Below are 16,330 nucleotides of genomic sequence, written 5' to 3'. Positions count from 1 at the left end.
AGACCTGATTCTGCTTCAGAGAAGTCAATGAAAGTTTTACAGTTGATTTTGATAAGAGGAGGATTGGGCCTCATATATGTGTGAATCATGAAACCAAAATAAAAGTAGAAAAGAGTTAATTTAAAAAGAGAGAGAGAGTAAAATAAAAGGAAAAAGAGATTCCTTTCGCACCCATCTTGCAACAGTAAAATATGCCTATGAAAATCAAACATAGTGTCTCTGGTAGCTTAAGTACTGGAGTTTGTTTGTAGTATTTTTGTTTTAAATACCAAAGCGGCAAAATGTGTCAGAGTGACGGATAAAATAACATTTAATGAAATGGTACTGTGGGTTCCCGAAGCCTTTCGTTTGGGAGTTCCTGGCCAGACACCTTATTAGGATTCAGAGTGAATGTGAATTCGCTTAACAATCTCTTTCAATGTTGTCTTTTGTGCAGACCGGTTTGGACTTGGACAGCCAGGCAGGATGCCTGCTTCTGTGAATGCCATGCGAGTCCTGAGCTCAAGCACAGATCTGGAGGCTGCTGTGGCTGATGCACTGGTAAGAGGAAAAATACAAAATGCTACCGACACCAGAAAGTGGCTTAAAGTTGCCTGTACGTATGTTCTCTTTTTTAATAGCCGTTGTTTTAAATGTCCCAATGTCTGACTATGTGGCGATGTTTGATTGCGTTTTGCATTTGAATATATTGGCACTGATGCTACATTTCATTATGGAAGTTTGTTAATCCTCAGCAGTTATTATCCAACAAGCAGAGATGCTTTAGTGTCACTGATGAGGAATAGGTTAAATCAGCCCTTTGTCTTTAATCTGATTTTTGAGGAGGGTATCCTGTGAGGTGCTGAGCACTAGAGGGAATTGAGGATGCTCAGTGCCTGAAAGGACTGGGGTCCTAACTAAGCCCCAGACAGTAAATTGCATGGGGATGTTTTGGGCAAAACCCTAAAAAACCTGGGTCCTGTCTGCTCTATGTGGACATTAGATCCCATTGCAGTTTTTTGGGGATTTGCACCAGTGTCTCTGCCCAGTATTTCTGGCACCTGGTTGAACACTTCGAACAGCTAATAGCTTGGCTTATCTCTAGTTCAATATTAGTGTATTAGTCACTCTGTAAAACTGAAATGTGTTTATTTACTGTGCCCCTAGAAGCAAAGGCAGTTTGTTTTATATTTTCTATCCCAATCTCCCTTGATTTCCCTTATCCCTGCTGAGTTATTTCCATTTGCAAGCATTAGCTAAATTCTCATGCATTCCTAAATCTTATTGCAGTGAAAGTTCTCCTGTGGCAGAATCCAGCAAATTTCTGCTGTTCATCCAGAAAGCATACATTAACCTTTTGCCACATTTACCTGATTTTTCTGCATACATTTTTCTGATTTTTCAAGGGAAGGCAGAATGAGAGTACCAATCACTGTGCAGGGTAATGTGGATACCACTGTGTCCTGTGTGTTATACAGGGTAATTCCAGAGACCTAAACTGTTGGGATGATGAAAGGATTTCTTGAATTATTTGATGCAGGGTTCTCAAACCTTTCCATATTGTGAACCACATCCCCATAGAGAGAGTGTCTCAGGGACATCTCTTTCCCCATTTGCACTTGGGCAGATCACCTCCCCTCTTATTCACTATTACTCAGACTGTTTTCCTCCCCATTTGTGATCACATAACTCCAAATCATCACAGAGCACCAGCAACTTCATTTGAGAACTGCTGATCTGATTTAAGATCCCTCTTTCAGAAAACTTTTATTAATGTATGAATTCAATAGAATATAGAAATGAGGTGTTAGAATGTAGGCTGTGCCATTGCCATCAGTGGTCTAAATAATTGTGTTTGTTAAGCAAATTAAATATGTTGTGGGCCAAATTTTCATTTTGGTCTCCGAGGTTGAATGCTAATATAGTCACTCAGAATTGTCCTTTTAAATGTTTCATGTGTTTTACTAGATAACATTATTCCACAAGATACAGTATTCCCTATACTTAATATAGGGAAGTACAGGGTAAGGAATATGGCATATATTGTGGTAACATCATCAAAAGCAATCCTGGAAAGTTTTAAGGGCAGTCCCAGTGTATCCTCTTACCCTCTTATCACTTTGAGGCTTGTTAGGTTTGAAAAGCATCAGTATATAATATTCTATTTGCAGAAGCTGTGACTTTAAAATCTAGCCTGATCAGAATCTGAACTCCTATTGCTGCAGGGGACCCACTTCATCCTGTAGTCCCCCTTCTCCACAAGCCCCAATTCTGCTCTTCTCGCTCATAGGCTCTTTAGACAATCCTTTCACAGCAGGCACTTTACAAAGCCAGTTCTGGCTTCCTTGTGGGAGAGCTGTGCAATGCCAGCTTCTATCCACCCCCCTTATATACAGAAGGAGTATTCTTTTCATTGTGTTAGGAAAGGAGAGGAGCTTCTCCAAAGATGGCGTTATCCCAATAATCAAGTTTGAACAAAATGCTGTGGGTCAAGTTCTGACCTCTAGTACATGTGTGCAGCTCCCATTGATTCCCATGTTCATGTGTGAGAGCAGAAATTGACCCAGGGAGGCAGACTGTATGTCCAACTGGTCATACTTTGAATCTATATACAGTACAACTCTGTTTATCTGAAAATCTCAAATAACACGTGAAACCTTTGGGTAACTGGGATTTCAGATGCAAGGGGAGCCGGCCAGCTGGCTTTAAACACGCTGAGATTCAAGAAACATCCAAGGTATTTGTACAATTCCAGGAGCAAAAAAGAGATATTGGTTAATTGGAGTTTGGTTAAATGAAGCTATACTGTATGTAATTGTTTCCTGGCATTAGAGGCTCTGTTCAAGACTCTGTAATATGTTTCCTTCTTTAATGGACAACTGACAGTTTCAAAAATTGGTATTTAGTTAGAGCAGCTTTCCTGAGAGATAAAACACAGAGATGGTGTATGTAGATCTACAGCTGTTAGAAGCCATTAGGAAAGGTATAATCCCGATCCCATATTCTTTACTCAGGTAAACTCAGTAATGGGAACTTTGTCTGCATTAGGAATATGGCATAGGAGCAGCAGTAGGAAAGTAAAGGCAGACATTATATATCCATTTTTCTTTTCTTTTGCTTTAACTGTGTTTTTAATTTGCTAGGACGCATTTGCTGTACGTTTTTGTTGCAAGAACAATCGCTACATAAGCTTCTGACATAATTCTCTGTGCTTTTTCCCACCCTTCAATATTTTCCTGCCTACAGCTGTTAGGAGACTCCAGGAGCAAGGTACTAGTGCTTTCTTGACTTTTTATTTCTACTTTCCACCTTTTTTTTTCCTGTTGCAAAACACCCCATGATGCTGCAATCGAGCTGATTCATAACGGCTCAACCCTGAAGTCCTAATGAAGGCAAAAATCTCATTGGCTTTGCAAATGCAACAACTGCAGGATTGGGCCCTCAGAAAGGAATTCTGTAGCAATCATCTAAGACCTTTTCTGTTATGTTTTATAGTCACTCGTATCCTGTTAAGGTTTGTTCTAATGTTTATTCCATAGGGTTAAATTTGGCACATTGTCAAAATTGTGCTGATATTTCTTGCTAAGTGTTAAGGCTAGAATTTTCTAAGGTGCATAAGGGAATTAGGCACCCCAAAGCCATTGAAATGAATGGGATTTGGATGTCTGACTTCCTCCCTACCCCAGGTGCATTTGAAAACCCTAGCCCAAATTACCACACGGGGCCAAAATTCTGCTTTCTTGTAAAGCAGTATGAACCTGGAGTAACTTCACTGACTGCGGTGGAATTACTGTGGATTCACACCAACACATGACAGAGCAGAAATGGTCCTTTAGCTCTTTTCTCCCTCTCTCTCGTTATTATACCATCAAAATGTTTATTTTCAGAATCACCTTCATGTTTAAAGACTTTGCTTGAAGTAAAAAGTGTATTGTCAATCTCTAACCATGGAAATGTCCACTATTTTCATTAAATGCAACACATTATTTCATTGTTAGCTAACATTTCTATTGGATCTATTGTGTTTTGTTCGAGCATCAGTCACTTGTATATTCCCTTCAAAATCAATGGGACTCTTCTTGCTAGAGTGAGTAAGGTAAACAGGCTGGTGCTCCGGGACATTTTACCACCTTTGTGCCAGTATAACAATAGCCTCCAACTACCTTCACTGGCAATATAGGTAGAGCATCCTTCCCTCTGCTTTAATACAACTATAAACAGTTTACTTAATGTGGGTTTTTTTCCTCCTCCAGAAAAAGCCAGTGAGAAGAAGATATGAGCCGTATGGGATGTATTCTGATGATGATGCGAATAGTGACGCATCGAGTGCTTGCTCCGAACGCTCATATGGTTCTAGGAATGGAGGCATTCCACACTACCTACGACAGACTGAAGATGTGGCTGAAGTCCTAAACCACTGTGCCAGTTCCAACTGGTCGGAGAGAAAAGAAGGGCTCATAGGCCTTCAGAATTTATTGAAGAGCCAGAGGACACTGAGGTGATCTTCCAAGCTTTGTAATGGTGGCCATTAGTGTTGTGTTGCTATGGTGCAGTCAGAATTATTTTCTCTCATATTGTGCTGACACGTGTTGTCTTTCATTGGCCTTACATTGCCTCTGGGAGCAAGCCTCCCAGACCTGGTGGACAGACTCACGCTAGCTCCTCTCAAGCTAGTGCATTAAAGAAAGTAATGTGGACATTGTGGAGGAATGGTGGCTCAGGTTAGCGGCCAAAGTCCAAGCCCACCTGACTTTCTGGGCCCGAGCTTGGATGGCTAGCCCAAGAGGTCACACCTTCCACAATGTCCATATGGCTTTCTTCAACACGCTGGCTCAAGCAGAGCTAATGTAACTCTGTCTATCCACGCTGGAAGACATGCTCCTAGCTGCAGTGTAGCCATTCCCTTTGAGGCCTGGCCTGCACTAGTGTTTTTCAATAGAGCTTCTACCGTTGCCACTCCCCTGGTGGTAGCCATGTTGGAACAGTAGTATAGACAGGATACAAGCTCATTTACCAGTGAACACTTCTCTCAGCTTGACCCCATCTACCTGAGCAATCCCACTGCTGCTATCTGTGGCTGCGCAATGTTGAGAGATTTCCTGCCAAAATGCTAATGTTGATACAACCAGAGTGTGCTACAGTTTTCACATGTGACTCAGATATTTCAGGAAGTTTAGCTTCATAACTCATGTATGTGCATTTGATCACAAATTACATAGCAGCTTTTCAGTGAAGCAAATGCTAGCCACATACAGTGAAAGGAAGCAATGTGTTCGTGTTAAAAATGGGGTCAAGTAGTGCTATGAATGTTCAGTATGTTAGAAAAATTTATTTGTGCCTGCTTACAGTTGTTATAGAGGAAATTGTATTTGAGCCTCATATAGACAATGCTTATAATGGCGTAGAAGAAATTTTGTAAGAATATGAAGTGTTTGGACTGACTGAGATTTCATTTAAGGTGAAAGTATTTGTAAGCAAGTTTGCATGTGGCTTTATTCTGGACTTGCTGACTTGAAGAGAACATGTTAACAAATAGTTTCATTTAAAATAAAATCTGCTCTTTGGAATATTATAAACAAGTGTTTCAAGTGCATTTAGAAATGGCAGTTGTCTGGGTAACAATTCCGCAACCTTAGCTAGGTAGAAGGGTAAATGTTTCATTTAAGGGTCTTTTTCAGTTGCTTATAAGTTTTGTTGTTATTGTTTGTTTTGTTTGTTATTAGCAGTTCAAGCAAAAATGTGTTTGAGAACAGTGCTATGTTTTGACTGATAATAGAGAGGGTGGAAAAAATACACTTTTACCATTTGAAAAAGATTTTCCAATCATTTATTTGAATATGTATAGCATCATCTCAGTAGGAGGTGGTAGGAAGTTTACATATGGCGGCATAGACTCGAGGTTACAGATGCATCTTTTCATGGTCTGGTAAAAACTTTTTAAACTTGGCCATTTTGTAAGGGTTTTAAAATGTGCTTCTCCCATATACACAGGTTTTTGTTATATCATAATGCAATGGTTCTCAGCCTTTCCAGACTACAGTACCCCTTTCAGGAGTCTGACTTGTCTTGCGTACCCCAAGTCTCATCTCATTTAAAAACTATTTGCTTACAAAATCAGATGTAAAAATACAAAAGTGTCACAGCCACTATTACTGAAAAATTGCTGACTTTATCATTTTAAAATAAATTGATTGGAATATAAATATTGTACTTACATTTCAGTGTGAGACTTGAGCCTTGTCTGAAGCCAGAGCCCTACTGCACCGGGCTGAAGTCTGTAACTTAGCTTTGTGGGGCAGCCTATGGTGTGGGGCCCCAGGCAATTGCTCAGCTTGCCACTCTGTAACGCCGGTCCTGCACTTACGACCCCCCCCCCAACCCGTCCTGTGACCCCTCTGGGGTCATAATACCCAGGTTGAGAAACACTGATCTAGATGAGTTGATTACCCCCTGAAAGACCTCTGCCTACCCCCAGGGGTACACATACCCCTGGCTGAGAAACCACGGACGTAGTGTGTTTTTAATGAGGGTCTGATGACAGCCCATTGGCACTGTGTGTGTGTGTGTGTGTGTGTGTGTGAGAAAAGTTGGATAAAAGTTTGATTTTGATACCTATGTGTATGGGAATGTGATCTGTGAGGGCATATATGGTGTCAGTGAGAATCCAAAGGAGGAGGCTCTGGGAACACCAAGTGATGGAGATTCCCTGGTTGTGTAGCTTTTGCAGGAAATTATTGTTGCTAGTCCTGGTGGTTTGCAGTGTATCAAACTGTACTACTTTCACCGTTCCCTTAGGCTAGCAGGACTTTCTTGCTCTGATCCTGGATATATTATAGACCAGTACCAGGGCTTGCATCATCTTAATTTTAAATCTCTGCATTGCATTTTTAAAATTGTACATTATTTCTAGTTCTGCTGATGTTTATATTTGCTCTTAATTTGTAATTTTATCCTCTCCAGGGTAGTTCAGGGCTCTTCTTAGATTGATCAACTGGTGCCTGCTTGAGTAATTTGGACATATAGTCCAAAGTGTTCACATGGCGTTACTAGGACAGTAGTAGGTACAGTAGTCCAAGGTGCAAGTACCCAAGGTTATTAGAGAATAGATTTTTCAAATTAAACACAGTGATTTGCTGCAATGTCAGCTTAATTTATATAACAAGTTTAATAAGGGAGGGGATATTTTACTCTTCTGAATTTACTGGTTAAGGGTCCTTTTTCAGTACTCCATGCTGAATGGGGTTTGATCATGCATAAGGCTACGATTTAGTCACTGGTATTTTTAGTAAAAGTCATGGACAGGTGACTGGCAATAAACAAAAAGTCACGGCCAGTCACCTGTCCGTGACTTTTACTAAAAATACCCCTAACTAAATCTTAGGTGCTGGGGAAGGAGGGGTGGGGGTGGGGTGCTCCAGCAGATGCAGCTGCTCTGGTGGGGGCATGCTCCAATGGTCGCTGCAGCCTTAATCATGCGTTATCTTCAGTGGGCATTCTGTGTTTGGAAAGGTTGTGTGGTCTAAGGTGGTATCATAGTTTCATTATACTTACCTTTCCTAATGGTTTCTTTACAATCTTCTAAAGCCCTTCTTTTATAAGCTCATCCTGATTAGATCTGCTGGATATAGCTGGGGCCAGCAAGTCCCTCGAGAAAATGTTGTTGAGCTGTTTGTTTTAGTTTGGCACCCATATTGTTACATTAGGTCAGTGTGCATTGAAAATAGGGAAGTTCAGAATAGCTGTCCTTCTGTATTCCTTGTCTGGAGATAAATTTCATTAGGGAAATAAAAAGGAGTTCATTCAGAGGGAGCTACAGTCCCCATCAGGTCAGTCGAGAGTTGTAGGGCAGTCACTTGGAGTTTTTTTCTTGTTTCTCTGGAGACAGTTCAGTCTCTACACTGAATTAAGCTGACAGCTTGTTTTGGCAGTGTTACAAGGACTGCTTTCCTCTGCATCCAACTCTTCCTTCTCAGGAGACTGTCATCTTTGTCTTATGCTCTTTTAAAATCTGTATAAGTTTTTATGCTTAGAATATGATTATTTGGGTGAAAATATCTATTATTTATAAATAAGCTACCTTTAAAAAAGTCACACTATCGACTAGTAGTGTACCCTTCCCTACTCTTTGAGGTTTGTTTTGGTTTTATCTGCATGGTTGGAGATCTATGGACAAAACCCTTTTTGTGGAGAAAGGAAGCCTATAATCCTGACCTGAACTGGAGTTCTCTGAAGATTAACTCTGCATTCACCCGTTTCCTCTAGTTTGAGAGGACAATATAACGTTGTCAAAAAAACCCCAGCATCCAGCCTTTTCATTTGTTCTTTAATCAGGCAAAACTCATTGGCTCTGCTGGCAGTTTTGCCTGAGTAAGGAAAACAGATAAGGACTTTAGGGTTTGGGCAATATTCTTTGCAACATTTGAGATGGAGTTTTAGCACTAAAAATATTATGTAACTGGCTCTACCAAAGCAGGGACCCATGGAGAATTCTGACCACAGAGAACTCGGTCTACTTTTTTGTTGTCTTGGTTCACTGTTTGCTTATGCTGGCTGTTAATGGCTTTTAGGAGCCATCTGACAATGCCCCCCCATTGAAGGTACAGTGCACAAGGGCTCCTGGTGAAGATGCCCACCACCCACACAAAAGAGCAAAGTGTAGGCACACATAAACAATGTAATTACTGTGGCAGCTATATGCTGACAGAAGTTAGTTCAACCAGGTCTATTTTAAAAGATCAGATCTCAATCTTTTTTCAGTTGTCAATGACAGTTCTAGTCTACTCTGCTGTGAGTAAAAGATTTAGTTCTAACATAATGTTTTGTTGTGTGTTTTAGCCGAGTCGAGTTAAAACGGCTGTGTGAGATCTTTACGCGCATGTTTGCTGACCCTCACAGCAAGGTAATGCATTTTTGGCTTACTCTCTTTCGTTACAATGTGTACAGTTATGTTGTCATGATCTGGGTAATTGTGTATTTGTGCCTGTGACCTCTACTGGATGGAATTGGAACTGATGACATGTATGTTACAGACCCTCCATTAGTTCAAGTGGTAGGGTTCTGTGCTTTTGAGCCTCAATCCTGCAAGTTGCTGGGAGTTGGATGCTCAGCCCCTTTCAAGGCACTTATCACCTTGCAGAATCCAGACTTTGTAAGAGAAGGATCTGGATTTTATTTCTGCTCCTATGGTAAGTGGCCATGATATGAAGCACAGTGACACTATGAAGCCCTAAATGGCCATGGCCTTCGTACAGTATGAATGGTTGTTTATACGTATTAAGCAACAATATGGAAGCTGCAGGGTGACTTTATATTTATAATTTTACATTTAAAGCAACGTTAATCATATGAGCATTCCACCATCTTTGTAACACCATTCTTCCAAGCAGTGGGCCTACCTTTCCATAGACCTACCAATCTCTCCTTCTCTAATGGGGTCTTGAGTACCTTCCAGGACACACACAAACCTCTCTCAGACGCTGTGGCACTCTGCCCATGCAAGCAAGGGCAGGAAGGTGTGAGAACAGGGGCGTGTATATCATCTCCCTCCATTTTTTCTGAAAAAGTTAATACTGCTTGGGACAGATCTCCCCATTGGGGGATTTGGGATACTTTGTGGCCAGAAGGTTAGCTATTTATATACCCGATGAGAATATCCACAGTTACGTTAGAACGGATTAAAAGAAATAATTAGGTTAATAAATCCTAGTGCTTCCGAGCATGTAGTAAACTATCACTAACTGGTGGGGGTCAGGCAGAAACTTCCTTTGTTGAGAGGTTATTCCATATGTGCCTACTGCAGACCTTCCTTTGAAGCATCTAGTTATGGCTACCATTAGGGACAGGACAATAGACTAGATGGGCCACTGGTCTCATCCTGTCTGGCAGTTCCCATACAAAAGAGCTCAAAATTTTGGCTCTTAAAATTCTGTCCGATGTGGCATTGCTAGGATCAGGTGTGACTATTTATGTTTGCAACAACATTTGCAATTTGTGAAAAGTTTTAGACTATTGTAACCTAGACCAAATTCTGCTCTCTGTTATAGTGGTGTAAATCTTGGGTAACTTTATAGACTTCATTGCAATTTGACTTCATTATGTTATGACACAAATTTAACAACAGGTGAATTACTACAGATTTCCAACAATGCCATTGAGATCAGAATTTGGCCTGTTGCTGCTAACTAGGGCTCATCCATGCTGAATACATTTAGCATTTGGGAGGGGCTTGTGGGATTGCACCATAGATATTGCAATGAATTGGGGGAGGGGGAAAACATTCATTTCATAAATTCATAAAGGAATACACATGTATACACATGTAAAAAACAAACAAAAAAAAACCTCTAATTCTGCATCCTTATTCATTTCAGTATACCTGTTGGCTTTAAAGTCCCTATTCACATGAGTAAGGAGACTGGATTTGGCCCAAGATGCATGATATTTAAAAAACTATGATAAAAAAAAAAGAAAGATGATGTAAAAGTTTTTATAAGCCATCTATGAATCCACTGAAAAATTGCACCAGAGCAGTCAGCATTGATTCACTATGTGTACTAACGAGTGGTTTGTTTTGTTGCATGGCCTGCTTTGCGGTGGAACTCACAACAGAGAGTAAGTGTATTCGTTCCCTCTTCCTTAATCTGTTTAGTATGACATTTTAATACAGCACATCCTGGATGTTTAATGCCAGTGATTTCTAGTGCTAACATGTTCACTGAGAACATCCATTCATAAAACTGTCTATAACAACATCATTTTAAAACACAGTTTTTTTGTAGACTTTCTCTTGTGATCATTTCTGATTAAAAACGTAATTTACCCTTTTTTAAAATTTGCATTTATTTGTAGGTTTTCAGCATGTTTCTAGAAACCCTGGTAGATTTCATCATCATCCATAAGGACGACTTGCAAGATTGGCTCTTTGTTCTCCTGACACAATTACTTAAGAAAATGGGAGCAGACTTGCTAGGATCTGTGCAGGCAAAAGTTCAGAAAGCTCTGGATGTAACAAGGTACAATATGCAAAAGTTCTAGGGATGCTTTAATCCATCAACTGTGGTGCACCTCCTAAGCCTGTTTTGTTTTATGGATGGACATTTCAGAAACACTGCATCCCACACTTGTTTCAAGAAGTGGACCAGATTCATCCTGTGTCAATTTGGACTAACCTCCTGGTAAAGTTAGTCTGGATGTTCACCAGTATAACAAAGCAGATTCCAGTTCCCAATATCAGGTTAAAATAATGGACCAGATTTTCTTCTGAACTGCACTAGTTTTATATCGCTTAACTGCATTGATTTCAATGGAGTTATTTCTGATTTACATTAATGAAAAGGAAAGCAGAATCAATTCTCATATATTTAAAACGGGGGCAGAAATCATCTTTTTGTTCTATGTTTGTCCAGTGCCTAGCACAATGGGTTCCTGGCCCATAACTAGGACTCCTTGGTGCTACTGTAATAATAGTAATAATAATAATAATAAAAAAAGTGAATATACTTGCCTTGCTCTTAGCACTTTAGATTATTAAAAGTGAAAGAACATTGAAATCTAATGTGCTTTGTTTCCTTGTGTTCCTATTTAATGTTGGATTGCACTTTTTGTTTCTCCCAGCTTGGATGATGAACACTAGTCATTTGTTCAGAAAATGGAAAGTGCCTAAATACTAAGTTCTGAGTTGTTCATGAACATCCAGCAAGTCAGTAGCAAAGTGAGGATAAGAACTCAGGTGTTCCTGCCTCCTAGCGTGCATATTCAATCCACTATAGCATGCTGCCTAGCCACGGATGTCACATGCACCACATTTTCACACTCTAGTAGAGGTGGCACCATGAAGGATTAATTTGTATAGGGCTTTTAAAATCCACTTGACGAGAAGAAAAGATAAACCATGATCTGCTATAGATAAGAAAAAAAGAAAATGAAAGAGCAACGTAAAGTGGGGAAAGGAAGAACGGGGTAACAAAAGCAGGAAGGATCTACATATTGCAGGCTGAGTAGTTTTCTGTGAATATATTGATTTGACAGATTTCACCAGTGTTAATGAATAATTCGTTCAACACATTTACATTTGTGGTATTCAACCCACTTGGTAGCTGGTCAAACACAGGTGAAGTTCACAGAATAATGTTTTAATATTTAAAGGCTATTTCTATGGGGTTTTTTTTAGTGATTTTTTTCTGTAAGTTAAATGTATTAAAATGTGTTTCTTCTAATAATAACGGAAATCTTTATTTCCTCTCTGAATAGGGATTCTTTTCCATTTGATCAGCAGTTTAATATTTTGATGAGATTTATTGTAGATCAGACCCAAACACCAAACCTCAAGGTAAGCAATGAAAACTTTTGCATTGTGACATAAACATGGTCCATTTAAATCTCAGGATGTGTTTTAAAACACTTCATCATACTTGAGTACCTAATATTCACAGGAAAAATAACTATCTGAAAGCACATGTATAATATGACAGTTATAAAAAACAATACTTTTGATGTATTTTGCAATATTTAACATGTACTAATACCTTTTTGGTAAAATTTTCAAAAATGTCTAAGTTCCATTTTCAAAACTGACTTAGGCTAAGTACAGAAGGGCCAGATTCTATAAGATATTTAGGCACCTAAAGATGCAGATAGGCACCTAGTTAGAGTTGCCAACCTTCCTGGACTGGCCAGGAGTCTCCTGGAATTGGAACTGATCTTCCAATGGCTACTGAAACCAATCTGGGAGATTTTAATAGGCTGCTAAAAATCCAGTCAGTGCAGGGGGACTAAGTCAGGCTCCCTACCTGCCCCTGGCTCCGCACGGCCCCGGGAAGCAACTGGCACATCTCTCTGACTCCTAGGCACAGGGGCAGCCGGGGGTGTCTGCACATTGCCTCGCTTTTATCGCCAACTCTGCAGCTCCCATTGGCTGGGAGCTGCGGGGGCGGTGCCTGCAGCCAGGGGCAGAGTGCAGAGCTGCCGGCCACCCCTGAGCCTAGGAGCTGGACATGCCAGTCGCTTCCGGGAGCTGCCCGGCCAGAGCCCGCACCCCTCACCCTCTCCTGCACACCAACCCCCTGCCCCAGTCCTGAGTCCCTTCCCACACCCAAATTCCCTCCCAAAGCCCACACCCTGCACCCCAAACCCATGCCCCAGGCTCAGCCCAGAGCCCCCTCCCAACTCTGGACCCCTCAACCGCAACACCCAGCCCAGAGCCCGCACCCCCTCTGGCTCCCCAACCCCCTGCCCCAGCCCTGTGAAAGTGAGTGAGGGTGGGGGGAGAATGGGCGGTGAATGGAGTGAGTAGGGTGGGGCAGAGACGTGGCTTCAGTGAGGGCAGGGGTGGGGCAAGGGCGTTTGGGTTTCTGTGATTAGACAGTTGGCAACCCTACACCTAGTGGAGGTTTTCAAATGAGCTGTGGGGCCGAATTCCCATTGAAATCAAGCTGTTGTTGAAAATCTCACTAGGAAATCAATGGTGCTTCGGTTTCCTAAATGCCTAGGTCATTTTGAAAAATGGGATCTATTCTCCTAAATCACGTAAGTGCTTTAAAGAATTTATCCAGGGACACTATCACACTATTAAGGTCCCAAAACTGAAGGAAAGTGGCAGGTTCTAGGAGCTTTCATGGGAATGCAGGTTTACTCTCTTCCTGGCAGATGAATCTTGTTAATTCCAACCATGATATAAATGAGTCTCTTTGGGACAGAGATAATATGGTCTGGAGGAGAAACATTAGACAGAGATTAGTTTTGTTATCTGAGATGCTACGTTCCATCAAAGGAATATGTTTGGGTGTGTGTAGAGAGTTCTGTGCAAGGTGGCTACTTCAAAGGTGAATGAACTTCAGAAACTCCAGAAATCATGTATTATTTGTTTTGTATGCAGTAGTGCATAAGGTGTTTTATGAAAGGGAGGGAGAACACTGTTGCCATAAGTGGGAATTCAGGGCCTAGTGGAAATCCAACGGTGGACATTTAAAAAAGTCTTAATTAAGGCAGGAGTCCAAAGTTTTTGCCCAGATGGACAATGCTACCCTAAACATGAGACTGCTAGGCTGAGGCCTCTCAAGCAGTCAGTATAGGTGAAGGTTCCTTTTGTTTCTGAAATATGACATGCAAATACATTTTATGGAATAGGTGAAGAAATAATTTTTACTTTTTACCAGCTCATATCCTTTTGTAAAAATCCTATCTAATTTGTGAGAAAATTATAACTTTCCTGTTGGTGTCTTGCACAATCCTATACAATTTAATTGTATTGTATTTACAGAATTTTATAGATTGTGTATTAAATTCTATAGGTTTTTAGAGTAATTTCTGTAAAACCCTATAGTTTAGCCCCTATTAAATTCTATAGGAGTTTTCCATAAAACTATGTACATCTTTCTAACGGATTTTCAAAAGGGTACTCTGTCTCCATTAGTCATTTACGTGCAGGATGGTGGGCTAGACCTGTCCAATGATCTGTAAGATTGTCCAATTCTTATTTCTTTTTCATTATGGGTCATTATAGAGCAGAGATGAGCTTACAAGTTTTATTTGACACAGGATAGTTCTGAGAGATGTCCACCTTCCATCATCTCACCAACAAAGGATGACAATATCCTTTTACATTTCTCAGGTAAAAGTTGCAATTCTGAAGTACATTGAGTCCCTGGCAAGACAGATGGACCCAACAGACTTTGTGAACTCCAGTGAGACCAGACTTGCTGTATCTAGAATCATAACTTGGACAACAGAACCAAAGAGCTCAGATGTAAGAAAGGTAGGTTATAATGATTAAGTTATTGCAAGTGGGACTGTTACCTTGCCTAAGGGCAATTAAACTAAGTCTGAAGACAACCAAAAATTGCATGGTTAGACGATTTGTAAGGGTTTTTGTTTGTTTGTTTTCCTTCCCCTGTATCTATTTCTTAATGTTAATTAAAACATTTTCAAAGTGTTATATTAGCTTTGTTTCTACAATGTAACCATTGAGATAAAACAAAACCTTTGACAATTTGGGTTTATTCAATACATAAGTTTAAAAGGAATAAAAGGAAGTACAGTGAATGTGTGCAACTCATTGCCATGGGATGTTGTGAAGGCCAAAAGTTACTGGGTTCAAAAAAGAATTAGATAACTTCATGGAAGATAGGTCCATCAATGGCTGTTAGCCAAGCTGGCCAGGGATGCAACCCCATGCTCTGGATAGCACTACACCTCCAGCTGCTGGAAGCTGGGACTGGACTGCAGGGGATGGATCACTCAAAATTATCCTGTTCTGTTAATTCCCTCAGAAGCATCTGGCACTGCCCACTGTCAGAGACAGGATATTAGGCTAGATGGACCATTTGTCTGACTGAGTATGGCCGTTCTAAAGTGTTCTTGAAATATCTTTGTCTGTATTTTCTTCCAGTCGATTTTCATGCAGGTGAATGATTAAAGTACTCACCATTACAATGTAAAGAGAAAGTAGACTGACCAAGTGTGTATTTTGGTAAGCAGTTGGTGACACATGGGAAGTAATTTTTTTGGGGGGTCATTTAGCTAAAGATCAAGTTCTCTGTACACTATGTGCTCCAAATGAAATCTGATATTATCTCTGAGATATGGTATTTAAAAATATCATTAAGGTGCTGAGTACCTTCAACTCCTAGTAAAGTTGGTTGGTATGTCTTGTCTAGGAAAAGCTGTCACGTTTAGATCAGGCTTAGCTAACATGAGCTAAATTGATGCTTTTCCTAGCATAGATGCATGATAACAGACAAGCTAAAATTGAGACAAGTGTCACCCTGAATCTGCACTAGGAAAAAGGTCAAGTTTAGGTTGGGTTTAGCTAATGTGTTGGCAAAACACAGCTGAAACTCAAGACACTTTTCCTAATTAAGACAAACCCAATGGAAGTTTCGCAAAAAGAAAAGGAGTACTTGTGGCACCTTAGAGACTAACAAATTTATTTGAGCATTAGCTTTTGTGAGCTACAGCTCATTTCATCGGATGCATTCAGTGGAAAATACAGTGGGGAGATTTATATACATAGAGAACATGAAACAATGGGTGTTACCATACACACTGTAACAAGAGTGATCACTTAAGGTGAGCTATTACCAGCAGGAGAGCGGGGCACGTGAACCTTTTGTAGTGATAATCAAGGTGGGCCATTTCCAGCAGTTGACAAGAATGTCTGAGGAACAGTGGAGGGTGGGGGGCGGAATAAACAAGGGGAAATAGTTTTACTTTGTGTAATGACCCATCCACTCCCAGTCTCTATTGAAGCCTAAGTTAATTGTATTCAGTTTGCAAATTAATGGAATGGAAGTTTGTGGGTGTTCAGCAGTTCATCACAATGGATCCTTAATCTAAGATCTAGGTTCCTAGAAAG

General features: G+C 40.5%; 1 protein-coding gene across 41 annotated transcripts in view; it reads left to right on the top strand.

Moving 5' to 3' along the window:
- Positions 1–16,330, top strand: part of CLASP1 (cytoplasmic linker associated protein 1) — a 290,372-nt gene that overhangs the window by 217,985 nt on the left and 56,057 nt on the right. For 27 of the 41 annotated variants that reach the window (XM_043504920.1, XM_038421077.2, XM_043504921.1 and 24 more), the window contains 8 exons: positions 437–540; positions 3,226–3,249; positions 4,233–4,477; positions 8,815–8,878; positions 10,588–10,590; positions 10,828–10,991; positions 12,229–12,307; positions 14,588–14,731. In XM_043504920.1, coding sequence (XP_043360855.1) covers positions 437–540; positions 3,226–3,249; positions 4,233–4,477; positions 8,815–8,878; positions 10,588–10,590; positions 10,828–10,991; positions 12,229–12,307; positions 14,588–14,731 — 827 coding nt within the window. The remainder of the gene's footprint in view (positions 1–436; positions 541–3,225; positions 3,250–4,232; positions 4,478–8,814; positions 8,879–10,587; positions 10,591–10,827; positions 10,992–12,228; positions 12,308–14,587; positions 14,732–16,330) is intronic. The other 14 variants (XM_038421081.2, XM_038421093.2, XM_043504925.1 and 11 more) reach the window with 2 other exon arrangements.

The sequence above is a fragment of the Dermochelys coriacea genome, chromosome 11 (assembly GCF_009764565.3).
Source record: "Dermochelys coriacea isolate rDerCor1 chromosome 11, rDerCor1.pri.v4, whole genome shotgun sequence".
NCBI classification, from domain to species: Eukaryota; Metazoa; Chordata; order Testudines; family Dermochelyidae; genus Dermochelys; species Dermochelys coriacea.
Note: the sequence above shows the minus strand (reverse complement) of the source record. Positions and strands in the feature narration are given on the sequence as shown.